Below are 20,081 nucleotides of genomic sequence, written 5' to 3'. Positions count from 1 at the left end.
GTCCCAGTCCCAGTAACCTCCTGTCTCCAGTCCCAGTCCCAGTAACCTCCTGTCTGCAGTCCCAGTCCCAGTAACCTCCTGTCTGCAGTCCCAGTCCCAGTCTCAGTAACCTCCTGTCTCCAGTCCCAGTAACCCCCTGTCTCCAGTCCCAGTAACCTCCTGTCTGCAGTCCCAGTCCCAGTCTCAGTAACCTCCTGTCTCCAGTCCCAGTACCCTCCTGTCTCCAGTCTCAGTAACCCCATGTCTCCAGTCCCAGTACCCTCCTGTCTCCAGTCCCAGTCCCAGTCTCAGTAATCTCCTGTCCCCAGTCTCAGTAAATCCCTGTCTCCAGTCCCAGTACCCTCCTGTCTCCAGTCCCAGTACCCTCCTGTCTCCAGTCCCAGTCCCAGTCTCAGTAATCTCCTGTCTCCAGTCCCAGTACCCTCCTGTCTCCAGTCCCAGTCCCAGTCTCAGTAATCTCCTGTCTCCAGTCCCAGTACCCTCCTGTCTCCAGTCCCAGTCCCAGTCTCAGTAATCTCCTGTCTCCAGTCCCAGTCTCAGTAATCTCCTGTCTCCAGTCCCAGTCTCAGTAACTCCTGTCTCCAGTCCCAGTCCCAGTCTCAGTAACCTCTTGTCTCCAGTTCCAATCTCAGTAACCTCCTGTCTCCAGTCCCAGTCCCAGTCTCAGTAACCCCCTGTCTCCAGTCCCAGTCTCAGTAACTCCTGTCTCCAGTCCCAGTCCCAGTCTCAGTAACCTCCTGTCTCCAGTCCCAGTCTCAGTAACTCCTGTCTCCAGTCCCAGTCCCAGTCTCAGTAACCTCCTGTCTCCAGTCCCAATCTCAGTAACCTCCTGTCTCCAGTCCCAGTCCCAGTCTCAGTAACTCCTGTCTCCAGTCCCAATCTCACTAACCCCCTGTCTCCAGTGCCAGTCTCAGTAACTCCTGTCTCCAGGCACCCAGTCCCAGTAACCTCCTGTCTCCAGTCCCAGTCCCAGTCCCAGTAACCTCCTGTCTCCAGTCCCAGTCCCAGTAACCTCCTGTCTCCAGTCCCAGTCTCAGTAACCTTCTGTCTCCAGTCCCAGTCCCAGTAACCTCCTGTCTCCAGTCCCAGTAACCTCCTGTCTCCAGTCCCAGACCCAGTAACCTCCTGTCTCCAGTCCCAGTAACCTCATGTCTCCAGTCCCAGTCTCAGTAACCTCCTGTCTCCAGTCTCAGTAACCTCCTGTCTCCAGTCCCAGTCCCAGTAACCTCCTGTCTCCAGTCCCAGTCTCAGTAACCCCCTGTCTCCAGTCCCAGTCTCAGTGATCTACTGTCTCCAGTTCCAGTCTCAGTCTCAGTAAACTCCCGTCTGCAGTCCCAGTCTCAGTAACCTCCTGTCTCCAGTCCCAGTCTCAGTAACCTCCTGTCTCCAGTCCCAGTCTCAGTAACCTCCTGTCTCCAGTCCCAGTAACCTCCTGTCTCCAGTCCCAGACCCAGTAACCTCCTGTCTCTAGTTCCAGTAACCTCCTGTCTCCAGTCCGAGTCTCAGTAACCTCCTGTCTCCAGTCCCAATCTCACTAACCCCCTGTCTCCAGTGCCAGTCTCAGTAACTCCTGTCTCCAGGCACCCAGTCCCAGTAACCTCCTGTCTCCAGTCCCAGTCCCAGTCCCAGTCTCAAAAACCTCCTATCTCCAGTCCCTGTCCCAGTAACCTCCTGTCTCCAGTCCCAGTCCCAGTAACCTCCTGTCTGCAGTCCCAGTCCCAGTCTCAGTAACCTCCTGTCTCCAGTCCCAGTCCCAGTACCCTCCTGTCTCCAGTCCAGTAATCTCCTGTCCCCAGTAGTCCCAGTCTCAGTAATCTCCTGTCCCCAGTCTCAGTAACCCCTGTCTCCAGTCCCAGTACCCTCCTGTCTCCAGTCCCAGTCTCAGTAATCTCCTGTCCCCAGTCTCAGTAACCCCCTGTCTCCAGTCCCAGTACCCTCCTGTCTCCAGTCCCAGTCCCAGTCTCAGTAATCTCCTGTCCCCAGTCTCAGTAACCCCCTGTCTCCAGTCCCAGTACCCTCCTGTCTCCAGTCCCAGTCCCAGTCTCAGTAATTTCCTGTCTCCAGTACCAGTAACCTCCTGTCTCCTGTCCCAGTCCCAGTCTCAGTAATCTCCTGCCTCCAGTCCCAGTACCCTCCTGTCTCCAGTCCCAGTCCCAGTCTCAGTAATCTCCTGTCTCCAGTCCCAGTCTCAGTAACCCCCTGTCTCCAGTCCCAGTCTCAGTAACTCCTGTCTCCAGTCCCAGTCCCAGTCCCAGTCTCAGTAACCTCCTGTCTCCAGTCCCAATCTCAGTAACCTCCTGTCTCCAGTCCCAGTCCCAGTCGCAGTAACCCCCTGTCTCCAGTCCCAGTCTCAGTAACTCCTGTCTCCAGTCCCAGTCCCAGTCTCAGTAACCTCCTGTCTCCAGTCCCAGTCTCAGTAACTCCTGTCTCCAGTCCCAGTCCCAGTCTCAGTAACCTCCTGTCTCCAGTCCCAATCTCAGTAACCTCCTGTCTCCAGTCCCAGTCTCAGTAACTCCTGTCTCCAGTCCCAATCTCACTAACCCCCTGTCTCCAGTGCCAGTCTCAGTAACTCCTGTCTCCAGGCACCCAGTCCCAGTAACCTCCTGTCTCCAGTCCCAGTCCCAGTCCCAGTAACCTCCTGTCTCCAGTCCCAGTCCCAGTCACAGTAACCTCCTGTCTCCAGTCCCAGTCTCAGTAACCTCCTGTCTCCAGTCCCAGTCTCAGTAACCTGCTGTCTCCAGTCCCAGTCCCAGTAACCTCCTGTCTCCAGTCCCAGTCTCAGTAACCCCCTGTCTCCAGTCCCAGTACCCTCCTGTCTCCAGTCCCATTCCCAGTAACCTCCTGTCTCCAGTCCCAGTCCCAGTCCCAGTCTCAAAAACCTCCTATCTCCAGTCCCTGTCCCAGTAACCTCCTGTCTCCAGTCCCAGTCCCAGTAACCTCCTGTCTGCAGTCCCAGTCCCAGTCTCAGTAACCTCCTGTCTCCAGTCCCAGTCCCAGTACCCTCCTGTCTCCAGTCCTAGTCCCAGTCTCAGTAATCTCCTGTCCCCAGTCTCAGTAACCCCCTGTCTCCAGTCCCAGTACCCTCCTGTCTCCAGTCCCAGTCTCAGTAATCTCCTGTCCCCAGTCTCAGTAACCCCCTGTCTCCAGTCCCAGTACCCTCCTGTCTCCAGTCCCAGTCCCAGTCTCAGTAATCTCCTGTCCCCAGTCTCAGTAACCCCCTGTCTCCAGTCCCAGTACCCTCCTGTCTCCAGTCCCAGTCCCAGTCTCAGTAATTTCCTGTCTCCAGTACCAGTAACCTCCTGTCTCCTGTCCCAGTCCCAGTCTCAGTAATCTCCTGCCTCCAGTCCCAGTACCCTCCTGTCTCCAGTCCCAGTCCCAGTCTCAGTAATCTCCTGTCTCCAGTCCCAGTCTCAGTAACCCCCTGTCTCCAGTCCCAGTCTCAGTAACTCCTGTCTCCAGTCCCAGTCCCAGTCTCAGTAACCTCCTGTCTCCAGTCCCAATCTCAGTAACCTCCTGTCTCCAGTCCCAGTCCCAGTCGCAGTAACCCCTGTCTCCAGTCCCAGTCTCAGTAACTCCTGTCTCCAGTCCCAGTCCCAGTCTCAGTAACCTCCTGTCTCCAGTCCCAGTCTCAGTAACTCCTGTCTCCAGTCCCAGTCCCAGTCTCAGTAACCTCCTGTCTCCAGTCCCAATCTCAGTAACCTCCTGTCTCCAGTCCCAGTCTCAGTAACTCCTGTCTCCAGTCCCAATCTCACTAACCCCCTGTCTCCAGTGCCAGTCTCAGTAACTCCTGTCTCCAGGCACCCAGTCCCAGTAACCTCCTGTCTCCAGTCCCAGTCCCAGTCCCAGTAACCTCCTGTCTCCAGTCCCAGTCCCAGTCACAGTAACCTCCTGTCTCCAGTCCCAGTCTCAGTAACCTCCTGTCTCCAGTCCCAGTCTCAGTAACCTGCTGTCTCCAGTCCCAGTCCCAGTAACCTCCTGTCTCCAGTCCCAGTCTCAGTAACCCCCTGTCTCCAGTCCCAGTCTCAGTGATCTACTGTCTCCAGTTCCAGTCTCAGTCTCAGTAACCTCCTGTCTGCAGTCCCAGTCTCAGTAACCTCCTGTCTCCAGTCCCAGTCTCAGTAACCTCCTGTCTCCAGTCCCAATCTCAGTAATCTCCTGTCTCCAGTCCCAGTCCCAGTCTCAGTAACTCCTTTCTCCAGTCCCAATCTCACTAACCCCCTGTCTCCAGTGCCAGTCTCAGTAACTCCTGTCTCCAGGCACCCAGTCCCAGTAACCTCCTGTCTCCAGTCCCAGTCCCAGTCCCAGTAACCTCCTGTCTCCAGTCCCAGTCCCAGTAACCTCCTGTCTCCAGTCCCAGTCCCAGTCACAGTAACCTCCTGTCTCCAGTCCCAGTAACCTCCTGTCTCCAGTCCCAGTCTCAGTAACGTCCTGTCTCCAGTCCCAGTCTCAGTAACCTCCTGTCTCCAGTCCCAGTCCCAGTAACCTCCTGTCTCCAGTCCCAGTCTCAGTAACCCCCTGTCTCCAGTCCCAGTCTCAGTGATCTCCTGTCTCCAGTTCCAGTCTCAGTCTCAGTAACCTCCTGTCTGCAGTCCCAGTCTCAGTAACCTCCTGTCTCCAGTCCCAGTCTCAGTAACCTCCTGTCTCCAGTCCCAGTAACCTCCTGTCTCCAGTCCCAGACCCAGTAACCTCCTGTCTCTAGTCCCAGTAACCTCCTGTCTCCAGTCCCAGTCTCAGTAACCTCCTGTCTCCAGTCCCATTCCCAATAACCTCCTGTCTCCAGTCCCAGTCCCAGTCCCAGTCTCAAAAACCTCCTATCTCCAGTCCCAGTACCAGTAACCTCCTGTCTCCAGTCCCAGTCCCAGTAACCTCCTGTCTGCAGTCCCAGTCCCAGTCTCAGTAACCTCCTGTCTCCAGTCCCAGTCTCAGTAACCTCCTGTCTCCAGTCCCAGTCCCAGTCTCAGTAACCTCCTGTCTCCAGTCCCGGTCTCAGCAACCACCTGTCTCCAGTCCCAGTCTCAGTAACCTCCTGTCTCCAGTCCCAGTTCCAGTAACCTCATGTCTCCAGTCCCAGTCTCAGTGATCTCCTGTCTACAGCCCCAGTAACCACCTGTCTCCAGTCCCAGTAACCTCCTGTCTCCAGTCCCAGTCCCAGTCTCTTTAACCTCCTGTCTCCAGTCCCAGTCTCAGTAACCTCCTGTTTCCAGTCCCAGTCTCAGTGATCTCCTGTCTACAGCCCCAGTCTCAGTTTCAGTGCAGTAACCTCCTGTCTACAGCCCAAGGCCCCAGCTCCTCTGTTTGTTGCTGAAAACACTTGCCTGACACTACTGGACAAGGTAGAGAGGGATCAACATGCCGTAGGGCTGTAGAATATCCTATATGTCTATAGAGGACCGTGGCTCACTGTAAACACACCATTAACCTTACTGGGAGGGAGGCTCTCACAGAGAACACATGTTATTGTACTGCTGCTGGGCTGTGTCAGCTATTCTGTCCAGGCCATGACTGTATGAATGTGTCTGACACTCAGAACTACGACAAAGGAAAACATTGTCACGATAGCTGTAATTAAAACCTGTGTATTTGTCCTGCAAAATAATCATCCTATAGAGTTCACATGAATGACAAGTTTGAGATAGACACCATATCACCACATTGCTGTCCCATCGTCTCCCACAGTGTGTATCTTTGCTGTGATGGCGATAGCTTGGCTGATCTGGCAACAGTCCTGCCGGCTGTGTCTACCAGGCCAGCTATGGCAGCCCAGGCAGGCAGAGGCAGCAGTGATCACTATCAGCCAGTCTCACTCCAATGTTAATTGGATTGTCAGCTAATTGATTAGTAGACTGGGGAGATGGAGGGAGATAGAGGGGAGAGCTGTGACTGGCCCAGCGGGCATGGCTGGTTGGGGAGAGGCGTGTGAGTAGACTACGCTGCCCATGGCTGCTTCTCCAAACAGAGGAGGGAGAGAGCTCAGCTTGTGTGTGGGTACAACAGGAAACACTGGACTCCCAGGTTGTTTCCGTAGGGAGGACAGGCAGAGCATGGTGAAGTACTGTATGTGTTCCTTCTCTGTACTGCAAGTGTAACAGAGTTCAGCATGTACCGAAAGCTTTTACTCCACAGCTAGCATGCAATGTCACTGATGGAGCCATCACTTGGTACCTTTTTTGGGTGTCTCAAGCCGTCGAAACGTTGTCAAGGAGGGCAGACACGTGTGTTAGCAAATCAGAGGTCCTGAGTTCATGCCTGCATGAGCCGAGGGGGGAAGTGGTATTCGCTAGGCAAAGCAACATGACGTCCGTAAGACAAGGATGAGGGTGTTTAGTAGGGAGTCTGGGCAGAGGATAGGCGTCCTGCTGTGTGTGATTCCAGTGGCTGGGTCTTAGTGCTGAGTGTATCCCTATGCTCAGAACCAGTGTGATTACAGAGTTAGCCCTACTATCACATAGCTCATATTTGAAACAGTGGCAGTAAGAATGGAAGGGATTACTTTGACTGGCTCTCTCACACTCTTATGTAAACGTATTAGATTTTAGGTTGGGTTCAGCGCCGGCTGACTGGGGTAGCACTCAGGGCTGGCTGTTGGTTTCACTGTGTAATGAATGGAATGTGAGTGTATGTATTTAGACAAAATGATAGATGCACTAGCTACCAACTCACTGTTTCTATTTTCTCTCTTTCTCTTCCTGTTTTCCCTCTCTCCCCGCTCCCATCCCTTGTGGTTAGCAGCCTGTGTAAAGCTGCTCCAGATTATGGTCTATGTGCTGGTGCCAGCTTCTTGTTGCCCAGCTGGACCAATGAATGGTGTGGATCCCTCCCTCTTTCGCTCTCTGTCAATGACCTTCCTTTCTGTTCCTCTATCTTCCCTCACTCTTTCTTTCCCTCTCTACTTCTCTCTCCCTCCCTCACACACTCTCCTCTAAATGTACCCCTCTTCGTCTTACCCTCCCTCTCTCTCTGTCTGCCCCTCTCCCGTCTGTCTGCCCCTCTCCCCTCTGTCTGCCCTCTCCTCTCTCCCCTCTGTCTCCCTCTCTCCCCTTATACTTTCTCTCCCCTCTGTCTGCCCTCTCCCCTCTCCCCTCTGTCTCCCTCTCTCCCCTTATACTTCCTCTCCCTTCTGTCTGCCCCTCTCCCCTCGGTCTGCCCTCTCCCCTCTCCCCTCTCCCCTCTGTCTCCCTCTCTCCCCTTATACTTTCTCTCCCGTCTGTCTGCCCTCTCCCCTCTCCCCTCTGTCTCCCTCTCTCCCCTTATACTTCCTCTCCCTTCTGTCTGCCCCTCTCCCCTCTGTCTCCCTCTCTCCCCTTATACTTCCTCTCCCTTCTGTCTGCCCCTCTCCCCTCTGTCTGCCCGTCTCCCGTCTGTCTGCCCCTCTCCCCTCTGTCTGCCCTCTCCCCTTATACTTCCTCTCCCCTCTGTCTACCCTTCTCCACTCTCCCCTTTGTCGCCCTCTCTCCCCTTATACTTCCTCTCCCCTCTGTCTGCCCTCTCCCCTCTGTCTCCCTCTCTCCCCTTATACTTCCTCTCCCTTCTGTCTACCCCTCTCCACTCTCCCCTCTGTCGCCCTCTCTCCTCTTATACTTCCTCTCCCCTCTGTCTGCCCTCTCCCCTCTGTCTCCCTCTCTCCCCTTATACTTCCTCCCCTTCTTATACCCTCTCCTCTCCCCTCTGTCTGCCCTCTTATACCCCTCCCCTCTGTCTGCCCTCACCCCTCTGTCTCCCTCTCTCCCCTTATACTTCCTCTCCCCTCTGTCTGCCCTCTCCCCTTATACTTCCTCTCCCTTCTGTCTTCCCCTCTCCACTCTCCCCTCTGTCTGCCCCTCTCCCCTCTGTCTCCCTCTCTCCCCTTATACTTCCTCTCCCCTCTGTCGGCCCCTCTGTCTGCCCCTCTCCCCTCTGTCTGCCCCTCTCCCTTCTGTCTGCCCCTCTCCCCTCTGTCTGCCCCTCTCCCCTCTGTCTGCCCCTCTCCCTTCTGTCTGCCCCTCTCCCCTCTGTCTGCCCCTCTCCCCTCTGTCTCCCTCTCTCCCCTTATACTTCCTCTCCCCTCTGTCTACCCCTCTGTCTGCCCCTCTCCCCTCTGTCTGCCCCTCTCCCTTCTGTCTGCCCCTCTCCACTCTCCCCTCTGTCTCCCTCTCTCCCCTTATACTTCCTCTCCCCTCTGTCTGCCTCTCTGTCTGCCCCTCTCCCCTCTGTCTGCCCCTCTCTCCTTATAACCCCTCTGGGGCGACAGGTAGCCTGGTGGTTAGAGCATTGGGTCAGTAGCCGGAAGGATGTTGGATCGAATCCCCAAGCTGACAAGATAAAAGTCTGTTGTTCTGCCCCTGAGCAAGGCAGTTAACCTCACTGTTCCCCGGGTGCCGAAGATGTGGACGCTTTTCATCCGGACGTGAAAATACTGACCCCTAGCCCAAAGAGGTTAACTGGGATAGGGGTCAGTATTGTCATGTCCGGATGAAAAGCGTGCCCAAAGTAAACTGCCTGCTACTCAGGCCCAGAACCTAGAATATGCATATAATTGGTAGATTTGGATAGAAAACACTCTAAAGTTTCTAAAACTGTTAAAATAATGTCTATGAGTATAACAGGAGTTATTTGGCAGGCGAAACCTCGAGGACAAACCATCGAGGAAAAAAAGAATTGAGTTCGCTGTGTTTTCAATTGTGTTTCTATGGTGGTGCACTAAATAAGGAAGAGGGTGCCATTCAGGATGCAGCCTCTGCTGCTGACCTGGCTGCCGTCTGATGGAATGAGGCAGTAATCAGTCATCTCAGCCCAGAAGCAGCTCGATGTGGTCGCTTTTAACCGTGATTTGGGCGTGATTATTTGACAGAATGTTGGGTTGAGCGTGCTGCAGTGTGATTGGCCAGCTGCCGAGTAGAGTGGAGCTGAGAGTAGATGAGAGTAGAGAGAGGTGTCAGAGTCTGTGTGCTCTAGAGATGCACTCAGATGACCCTGACCCCTTGGCCTGCTGGGAAAGTTTGTTGACACACACACACACGCCACACACACACACACACACACACACACACACACACACACACACACACACACACACACACACACACACACACACACACACACACACACACACACACACACACACACACACACACACACACACACACACACACACACACACACACACACACACACACACACACACACACACACTGTGTTTTGCACAAGCACATGGAGTAGCCAGCCAAATAGAAAAGTAGTCAGCCAGTCTCCCCCAGGCTGGGGATAAAACTTTTTGGACAAACAAGCTCTATTTTTGTGGCCTTTGAAATGCTAGATTGTATTTTTAACCAGCAACTATCAGGAAGAACACTGATCAAACACTGAACATTTACATTTTGACTGCACTGGGCTGGCCTGTAAGAGCATGTTGACTTCCACAGGCTTCAAGCTTCCTTTTAAGAGTACTTTTCTCAGCTATCTGCAATTCCTGATTGGAACAGACTGAGACTTTCTCTCCACTAGCCTACCTATTGTTTCTGCAGTGAGGAGGATTCACCATCATTTTTGCTCATTTATAAAAAATTAAATAAACTTTTACGTAAATATTCACACCCTTTACTGAGTACTTTTTTGAAGCACCTTTGGCAGCGATTACAGCCTTGAGTCTTCTTCGGTATGACGCTACAAATGGGGCGGCAGGTAGCCTAGTGGTTAAAGCGTTTGAGCCAATCAGTTGTTTTGTGACAAGGTAGGGGTGGTATACAGAAGACATTATGGCAAAAACAGCTTAAATAAGCAAAGGTAAATGACAGCCCATCATTACTTTAAGACATGAAGGTCAGTCAGTCTGGAAAATGTCAAGAACTTTGAACGTTTCTTCAAATGCAGTCGCAAAAACCATCAAGCTGTATGATGAAACTGGTTCTCATGAGGACCACAGGAAAGGAAGACCCAGAGTTACCTCTGCTGCAGAGGATATGTTAGAGTCAATTACACAGCAGAAATTGTAGCCCAAATAAATTCTTCACAGAGTTCAAGTAACAGACACATCTCAACATCAACTGTTCAGAGGAGAATGTGTGAATCAGGCCTTCATGGTCGAATTGCGGAAAAGAAACCACTACTTAAGGACATCAATAAGAAGAAACTTGCTGTTAACTTGCTGTTAAATCTGTTAATTGGTATGAGTCCAAATCTGAGATTTTTGGTTCCAACCGCTGTGTCTTTGTGAGATGCAGACGAGGTGAACGGATGATCTCTGCATGTGTGGTTCCCAACGTGAAGCATAGAGGAGGTGGTGTGATGGTGTGGGGGTGCTTTGCTGGTGACACTGTCTGTGATTTATTTAGAATTCAAGGCACACTTAACCAGCATGGCTACCACAGCATTCTGCAGCGATATGACATCCCATCTGGTTTGGGCTTAGTGGGACTATCATTTGCTTTTCAACAGGACAATGACCCAACACACCTCCAGGCTGTGTAAAGGCTATTTGACCAAGAAAGAAAGTGATTGTGCTGCATCAGATGACCTGGCCTCCACAATCACCCGACCTCAACCCAAATGAAATGGTTTGGGTTGAGTTGAGTTGGACCGAAGAGTGAAAGAAAATCAGCCAACGATTACTAAGCATATGTGACTACTTTAAAGAATGTAATAAAATGCATTTTGATTTGTTGAACACTTTTTTTTTGTTACTACATCCATATTTGTTGTTTCATAAATGTTGATGTCTTCACTATTATTCGACAATGTAGAAAATAGTAACAAGAAAAACCCTTGAATGAGTAGGTGTCCAAACTTTAACTGGTACTGTATATGAGATCAACTTTATTCAGTCAGTTTGACACCTTTTATAAACGAGTCAAGCAGTGAACAACCTATGCTCCACAACTCCGTGGCTGCATATGAAGGCTACTGGTCCAAACACTATTTCTACTGGCCCGGACATGGTGTATTTCTTAGGGTTTTGCTTTCTCTCTATAATTCAGCTATTGATAGGCTACATTCTATTATATGTATTAAACATCTGTGTAATATAATTTATCAATGCAAGTCATTACTCTATTCTTTAGAATTGCAGTATTAATTGCATAAATTTCCTAAAATATGTAATTTTGACATTTAAAGGGACGCTGTCCCTTTAAGACAAACTTCAAATGTGATATCGGCCACAGTAGGCTAGGCTTTTTGTACAGTAGCTTTCTTTTAGCAGACTATCACCAGTAGCTAGCATATTGCTAATATGTTCACTATTGAATGTTTACTTTTGTTAATCCATTTCCCGAAAATAAATAAGCTCAGCGAGTAGATTGATGGGCACTTATTGCATGTGCTGTGTGAAGGAATCAACTCATGCACAGAAGGTAGTCACTTAACCCTAATTGCTCCTGTAAGTTGTTCTGGATACGAGCGTCTGCTAAATTACTCAAATGTAAAAGTTGTGACTGGCGGGAGATTGAATGAACAGCCAATAATATTGTTCAAATACAAGTAGCATGACATTTATACGTGTACTCTTCAAATGGTTTTCAATGGTAGACTGCAACAGAGCTGGTGAATGTTGAACTGGAGTACAAAAAAGTGCTGAAAAGTTAGTGGCCCTACTGGGACAGTGACTGACGAGTGTTACGCGGGGTGGAGCACGTGAACCCACTGAGTCTGTGGCAAGGAGAGGAGAGGCAGGGTAAGCAGGTCCGGAGCGGAATCCAAGGAAGCAGTAGGGCGGGGGTCCAGGGCAGGGAAGCAGGACTGACGAGACGAGGGACAGGGACCAGAGTCAGAGCGGGCGGAACTATAGCGGAGAGAAAAGCAGCGTCAGGCTAGGGAAAACCATCACCACAGGATAACAAGATCTATGCAGGAACAAACAGCTTGAAATGCAGACTGACTGAACAGAGGCTATGATCTGGCAGCGTGGAAGTGGCAGAGCTGAGTATTTGTAGAGGTCTCAATTATGGAACAGGTTGCAGCTGGTGGGGGACCTGCTCTGACTCCAGCACACCTGTCTCCACTCACACAATCAGATACACCCACACGGAGAGAGCACTGGGGGAGTGGTGGCAGGTTAGGGAGACATAGGATGAGAAGTAGAGGGCGTGGGATGGGCCGATGTAACAGAAGAGATCCACTGGGCGACACTTGTTTCTAATGTTGGACCCTGCACAGGAAAGAAAACAATACTCTTAAGTGGATTTCGACTCGTTGCCACATTATATGGGACGTGCAAATTCATGCTCTCTCCCTCCGTGTAAAGAAATGGGACTGCAGCCACAGCACACATGACACACACACACCCAGGTACCGAGAGGCGGGACTGACAGCAGACCTTCAAACCAGCAATGTTTTCCCATCATCGCTCACTTTGTGAGGTGCCTGTCATCCTATCAATAGATCGCTAGAAGATGTACGGTATATCGTTCATTCTAGCAGGAGGGGGCTTGGTAGACTGTCTTCTGACTAGCGAATTGAAAAGTAAATAGTTAATTGAAATTGAAAAATTAGCCGGCTGAAAATGTGTCTAATTGACTGTATAGCTGAAAGTGTTAGTGGAAAACACTGCACACACACACAAACTCTCCTGGGAACCCCTGGTCTTTTCACGGATCCTGTGTCTGACTCTCTGGCTAGCCTGATGTGCTCTCCCTCTATTGGCAAGCTCGTCTATAGCTGCTTTTCTCTGGTGTTACTCACCACTCAACTGGGTTAGTATTTATTTGATGTTAGCTAGACCCAATCCACTGAGCCGATATGTCCAGTCTAGTCCACACAGGACAGGCAGGAGAAACAGTGCCTTGCTAAGCCAAGTAAAGTCAGTGCCCCTCTGCCTGCCCCTGGCACCTGTTGCCTTCTGCTGAAGTATACACCACGTTCCTTTAGGGTTCTAGTCCTGCATGTCTCACATGGACCAAGTTATTGAGTACAAACTTATGTGTTAGCTCCTCCATTTCATTTAATTGGATTTCCTGCAGCAATAAAAAAAACACTGATTTGATGACAGTTTTTCAGGAAGTAATTTATTACATGCAACTACAAATGTGTAATCTTTGAATTATAACGCCGTTGCTCAGGTGTTCAATTAAAAATCAGTTCTGCAATTAAATTGCTTCGAATACATAATTTATGTTTACAGATCAAAATCAATAGTGTATTTAACGCTTTAAACAGTGCTTGATGATTTATATGGTAATTAACCTGACTTTAAACAGTACCTTCATGATTTATATTGTAATTAACCTGTTTTTAACAGTACTTTCATGATTTATATTGTAGTTAACCTGGTTTTAAACAGTACTTTCATGATTTATATTGTAATTAACCAGACTTTAAACAGTTCTTTCATGATTTATATTGTAGTTAACCGGACTTTAAACAGTACTTTCATGATTTATATTGTAATTAACCAGACTTTAAACAGTACTTTCATGATTTATATTGTAATTAACCGGACTTTAAACAGTACTTTCATGATTTATATTGTAATTAACCGGACTTTAAACAGTACTTTCATGATTTATATTGTAATTAACCGGACTTTAAACAGTACTTTCATGATTTATATTGTAGTTAACCTGGTTTTAAACAGTACTTTCATGATTTATATTGTAATTAACCAGACTTTAAACAGTTCTTTCATGATTTATATTGTAGTTAACCGGACTTTAAACAGTACTTTCATGATTTATATTGTAATTAACCGGACTTTAAACAGTACTTTCATGATTTATATTGTAATTAACCGGACTTTAAACAGTACTTTCATGATTTATATTGTAATTAACCGGACTTTAAACAGTACTTTCATGATTTATATTGTAGTTAACCTGGTTTTTAACAGTACTTTCATGATTTATATTGTAATTAACCTGGTTTTAAACAGTACTTTCATGATTTATATTGTAATTAAACTGGTTTTAAACAGTACTTTCATGATTTATATTGTAATTAACCTGGTTTTAAACAGTACTTTCATGATTTGTATTGTAATTAACCGGACTTTAAACAGTACTTTCATGATTTATATTGTAATTAACCGGACTTTAAACAGTACTTTCATGATTTATATTGTAATTAACCTGGTTTTAAACAGTACTTTCATGATTTATATTGTAATTAACCTGGCTTTAAATGGTACTTTCATGATTTATATTGTAATTAACCTGGTTTTAACAGTACTTTCATGATTTATATGGTAATTAACCTGACTTTAAACAGTACTTTCATGATTTATATTGTAATTAACCTGGTTTTAAACAGTACTTTCATGATTTATATTGTAATTAACCTGGTTTTAAACAGTACTTTCATGATTTATATTGTAATTAACCTGGTTTTAAACAGTACTTTCATGGTTTATATTGTAATTAACCTGACTTTAAACGGTACTTTCATGATTTAAATTGTAATTAACCTGGTTTTAAACAGTACTTTCATGATTTATATTGTAATTAACCTGGTTTTAAACAGTACTTTCATAAATTTGATTGTAATTAGGCTGGTTTTGAACATTACCTTCATGATTTATATTGTAATTAAGCTGGTTTTTAACAGTACTTTCATGATTTATACTGTAATTAAGCTGGTTTTTAACAGTACCTTCATGATTTATATTGTAATTAAGCTGTTTTTTAACAGTACCTTCATAATTTATATTGTAATTAACCTTGTTTTAACAGTACTTTCATGATTTATATTGTAATTAACCTGGTTTTAAACAGTACTTTCATGATTTAAAGTGTAATTAACCTGGTTTTCTAAACTACAGAGGAAGAGAAATGGAAGATATACCATCAAATATGTATAATATGTCATCATGGAATGGACAGTGTGGAATTCCCTGTACTACTTCAGCCAATAGAGTTGGCCAGCTTGAGTTTGCTCTGTTTCTTTCAGCCATTCATTCCTATGGGGGAAATTAAGGGGTTTTGAGGTAAACGTTGAAAATAAGGTCTGAGGTTAACACAGGCTTAGGAGATCTTATACATTTCGTTCTGTGAGATAATATCCGTCAGTTGAAATGACCTTTATGAATTATGAAGGACGTGCTTTATTTGCCTGTTTTGATTACCTAAATGCTTCAAAATTCACAAGATGTGACGTAAACTGATGAAGATTATTATCTCATAGAATACAACGTATAAGATCTCCTAAGCCTGTGTTACCACAGACCTTATTTTCAACGTTTATCCCAAAACCCTCCTAAAACTCCATTCATTTCCCCATAGGCTTTGTACAACAAACCATGGCGGAGTTACATGCTGACCAGACCGGACACGTCGTGTGCACGAGCGTCGCAAAATAAATGTAGAAATCCAATGTTATTCAATTATTGCATCCACTCTGCTCGCGCGCGCCAACGAGCGTCTGCGATGCCAAGGGCTAAAATAGAAGTCATTCCAATTTCTGACGCATATCGCGGTGCAAGTCTTGCCTTTCCCATCTCCTCATTGGTTTATAGAAGCAGGTACCCACATGCCATCTCCTCATTGGTTATACCCACGTAGGTGATTGAAAGACTAAATGTTTTGCCGGTTGTTGTAGTAAAAGTTTAGATGCGATCACCATATAAGTTCAAAGATGAAAAAGCCTGGAAGGAGGAGAGATGACTAGAAACGATTCAGTCGGCAGTTTTATGTTTGGATTCATTATCGGAGTAGAAGACCTTGTGCATTTCAGGTAAAATAACATCTCAATGTTTATATCCCAGGACAAATTAGCTAGCAACAGCAAGCTAGCTAAATAGGACAAATTAGCTAGCAAGTGCAAGCTATCTAGCTAAATTGCCATACATGTTTAATGCTTTTCGACCTGTCCCCAAATTAATGTCATTGGTTCAGAGTTTGTTTTGATATTTTAACCTGCGTGTCGTGATCACGTATGGTGTAGGGGGAACAAAATACATTTATGCGCGATGGCGCACGCGCGCAGCCGGTTTGGCTTCCGTGTTAGTGCCTACAAAATGACATCATTACTATTGCTCAATTTACAATAACACTTACACTACCTTTAATGATATCCAGTAAGTTGAAACACATAGAATAACATATCCCCGCCGGGCATTTTACTGTTGACTGCATACTGCTGACACTACGTCATCTTTCCCTTTGCTTTCATTAGACCTGATTTTCAAAGCACAGGGATTATACAGCATAGGAGACATGCTGCAGGAATGGTTAAGAGTTTCCCGTTGAGAAAAATTGTATGCTGTCAGTCAAACAGCTTTATGTAATTCCTATCTCCCCAGTTGAGGAGCTCAATCTGATCCAGTTGCCCCCGGTGACACGCAGCCTGTTGGTTTTCCTCTTCTGTTAAGGATTCCTCCTCTCCTGTCCCCTCCTCTCTTGTCCCCTCCTCCTCATTCTCCTCTCCCTTCCTCCTCCTCTCCTCCTTTTTCTACATCTCCTCTTCTCTTTACAATTCAGATGTATGGAAATCAGCCTAGCTAATAGAAACCTGCTCAGCGCCTGAGAGTTGCTTACAGCTCTGATTAGAAGACACCAGTGATATGTCTGTCAGTCTGAGGAAATCCCATCTCGCTATTGATGCTCCAAATGAAAATGACTGGTACAAGGGGGTTGTTGATTGTGTTATTGCGGGGAGAGTGACTGTTTGTATTGTGTGTGTGTGTTTTGAGGAGGTAGTGCAGTGGGTGGGGGAACAAAATACATTAGAATAACAATGATATTGTAAGCTCTCTCCAAGGATGTCGTAGTAGGTTTGAGGCATAATGCCACTGAGCACTTATCCAAACAAAGCTCAAATGCAGCGTCAAACAGGCTGGGTGGCAGGCTGGGTGGCAGAAAGGGTGGCAGGCAGGGTGGCAGGCAGGGTGGCAAGCTGGGTGGCAGGCAGGGTTGAAGGCAGGGTGGCAGGCTGGGTGGCAGGCAGGGTGGCAGGCAGGGTGGAAGGCTGGGTGGAAGGCAGGGTGGCAGAAAGGGTGGCAGGCAGGGTGGCAGGCAGGGTGGCAAGCTGGGCGGCAAGCTGGGTGGCAGGCTGGGTGGCAGGCTGGGTGGCAGGCAGGGTGGCAGGCTGGGTGGCAGGCAGGGTGGAAGGCTGGGTGGCAGGCAGGGTGGCAGGCTGGATGGCAGGCAGGGTGGCAGGCAGGGTGGCAAGCTGGGTGGCAGGCTGGGTGGCAGGCTGGGTGGCAGGCTGCGTGGCAGGCAGGGTGGCAGGCTGGGTGGCAGGCAGGGTGGCAGGCAGGGCTGGCAGGCTGGGTGGCAGGCTGGGTGGCAGGCTGGGTGGCAGGCAGGGTGGCAGGCAGGGTGGCAGGCTGGGTGGCAGGCAGGGTGGAAGGCTGGGTGGAAGGCTGGGTGGCAGGCTGGGTGGCAGGCAGGGTGGCAGGCTGGGTGGAAGGCTGGGTGGCAGGCTGGGTGGCAGGCAGGGTGGCAGGCAGGGTGGAAGGCTGGGTGGAAGGCTGGGTGGCAGGCTGGGTGGCTGGCAGGGTGGCAGGCTGGGTGGCAGGCAGGGTGGCAGGCTGGGTGGCAGGCAGGGTGGCAGGCAGGGTTGCAGGCAGGGTGGAAGGCTGGATGGCAGGCAGGGTGGCAGACTGGGTGGTAGGCAGGGTGGCAGGCTGGGTGGGTGGCAGGCAGGGTGGAAGGCAGAGTGGCAGGCTGGGTGGCAGGCAGGGTGGCAGGCTGGGTGGAAGGCTGGGTGGCAGGGTGGCAGGCTGGGTGGAAGGATGGGTGGCAGGCTGGGTGGCAGGCAGGGTGGCAGGCAGGGTGGAAGGCTGGGTGGCAGGCATGGTGGTAGGCAGGGTGGCAGGCAGGGTGGTAGGCAGGGTGGCAGGCAGGGTGGAAGGCTGGGTGGCAGGCAGGGTGGCAGGCAGGGTGGCAGGGTGCCTCATTGAGTCTCAACAGGGTAGGGAAGATTAGATGCACACGGCCTTGTTTGCATTCAAGGAAAAGCTTGTATGTATGCTCACTCCTGCCAATTCTTCTATCGCGTTTTTTCCTTTGCCAAACTGATAAAAAGGGAGCAGACCTGCTGTATGTAAAATATTGCTTGCTAGATCTTGGAAAATACATAAATGTGACTTTGGATGACAACATAATGATTGATGTTTGTTTTCACCATTAGGGCTGTTTTCATAAAGAAGTGAAGTGCGCTTCATGTTTTGTTTCCTTGCCACGATATTAACAAGTATCGCAATACTGGTATCATCTGGCCCTAGTTGACAAGGACATGGCTTTTCTGTGCAAGACGTCAAAGTGTGACTTTGATATGCTTCAGTTTGATTAGTAATATCTATGTAATAACACCACCGAAGCTGCTGTTAGCTCAGTGACTGGCTTCAGGAGACCCAGACAGTGGAGGTAGAGACTTCCTCAGCCCTAGGGCACTACAGTAGGCTTAAGGCCACTAGGCCATGGGCTAGGCACTAGAGCAGTGATGTGGGTCACTATGAAAGAAACACTGGATGTAGTGTCCTCTTTGACTAAGTACCCTTAGAGTGGCCCAGAGTGTATGTGTCATCATGGACGAGTGTAGTCATTTACTATGCTAAGCTCCTAGTCCTGTTTAGTCATAGCTTAGAGTAGGGGTGTCAAACATATGGCTCGCGGGTGGGATTCGGTCCTTGAGGGTGTCCAATCCGGCCCACGGGGTTTTAGGCGGAGGGTTTGACACATACTTAATATGCTTTACAATGACTACAACCAAATGGAAACGGTGTAGAAAGGATAATGGATCTACATTCATGCAGTTTCTTGACTGTCCAGCTCGCAAATAATCACTGAAATGAAAGCTTGACAGTCAGGGAGCATTGAAAATAAAGAAAATTATGAATAGAAGACTATTTTTAGCAAATTTTGACGGCAAGGAAATATAACACATTTTCAGTGCGGCCCTCGTTGAAGAACTAATGTGGCCCCCTGGGTAAAAAAAAGGGTTTTGACACACCTGGCTTAGAGCATAGTAGTGGCCATGTATAATGATAAAAAACGACAGCAGCACTCAGTGAAATTGCTGTGTCTGTCTGGAGATTACAGTGGCCTCGTCTATGTTGTGCTTGTTGTAACAGTTTAATAGCTGCTTACTTACACTACATAGTTCTTGCATGACCAACATATCGCCTTTGCATATTTCAGTTGACAGCTACAGAGGTTAATTGAATAGGTAAATTGACTGAATTATCACGATAAATTGAACAATAAGTTTAAAACATTAACGTGCACATCAGTTACTTTTTTATATTACCGTTAAAACTGCTACTACTTTGAATATTGTGCCTACCATTGTCCTCTTAGCAGGGGCCCACATTAGCACTAATATCATTTAATTCCTCTAGTAAAGTTATCGATCTCAGTAAAATGTCCTCAATAAATGGTTGGTTCGGTCCGTATCGATAATTTTCAGTTTGTTGTCCCAGCTCTAGGAATAGGCCTAGCTGTTAAGTAAAGGAAATATCCACCCTAATTTCTCCATAACAACAGTAGCACAGGGAAGGAAACATAGGCCCTGTAGTCAGTGAGTGTTATCCCTCCTTTCTTCCTCTCTTCCACTCCTTACTTACTGTGACATCTCCCTGTGGTGGGCTGGATCGTACAGCTGGATGGATGTGATGTAATGGCTTTAGTGTTATTGGAAACAGACAGAGGATTGGCACAGAGACAGTCCCCACCACTGCACACTGGGTGCGTCCAAAACGGCACCCTATTGCCCACTGTATGTAGTGCACTGCTTTTGACCAGGACCGATAGGGCTCTGATCAAAATGGCTGCACTATATAGGGAATGGGGTACCATTTCAGTCAGTGCTCCTATAATGAGATAAAGGAACTTCTAAATGTAACTAGTCCAACTCCTCGAGACGAGACGTAGCAGCAGAAACCCTCTCATTATCTCCAGCAGGATGTCAGCTGAAATAAAGACTAATGGACTAACCTTTCCCGCTAAACACTTTTTTATAGTCTTCTCCTCTTATACAGAAAGACCTCCCTTCAGAGGAGATTAAAACGTTCTATTTTTAATAGCAACATGCAAATGGCCGCTATCACTGCTGCTGACGGTTCACTTTCTTCAACCCAATCAGAAATGTTTTGCTCCAGGCACTTTTCTTTTTATTCTTAATTATGTTTTCAACTTATTTGTTGTTTGTTTATTTTTACCCCAAGTTGGTCTCCTGTA

General features: G+C 48.1%; 2 protein-coding genes across 2 annotated transcripts in view; one reads left to right on the top strand and one right to left on the bottom strand.

The window, feature by feature from the left end:
• Nucleotides 1–20,081, top strand: part of LOC118360546 (plexin-A2-like) — an 80,451-nt gene that overhangs the window by 25,978 nt on the left and 34,392 nt on the right. The gene's annotated exons all lie outside the window — the stretch shown is intronic.
• Nucleotides 16,726–17,800, bottom strand: LOC127913019 (transcriptional regulatory protein AlgP-like). Its single transcript, XM_052484211.1, has 2 exons — nt 17,165–17,800; nt 16,726–17,106 (listed from the first exon to the last, which is right to left on the bottom strand). Exons 1-2 carry the CDS (start codon nt 17,798–17,800, stop codon nt 16,726–16,728), a joined length of 1,017 nt encoding a protein of 338 aa, XP_052340171.1.

Source organism: Oncorhynchus keta, chromosome 28 (assembly GCF_023373465.1).
Source record: "Oncorhynchus keta strain PuntledgeMale-10-30-2019 chromosome 28, Oket_V2, whole genome shotgun sequence".
Classification (NCBI taxonomy): domain Eukaryota; kingdom Metazoa; phylum Chordata; class Actinopteri; order Salmoniformes; family Salmonidae; genus Oncorhynchus; species Oncorhynchus keta.
This window is presented reverse-complemented; position numbering and strand designations above follow the sequence as displayed.

What these genes read in the sequence shown, in the direction of transcription:
- LOC127913019 (XM_052484211.1), bottom strand. Translation starts at nt 17,800, where the DNA reads ATGAGGCACCCTGCCACCCTGCCTGCCACCCTGCCTGCCACCCAGCCT. An exon ending in CCCAGCCTGCCACCCAGCCT is followed by an intron (nt 17,107 to 17,164) that starts GCCAGCCCTGCC and finishes CCTGCCACGCAG; the next exon opens with CCTGCCACCCAGCCTGCCAC.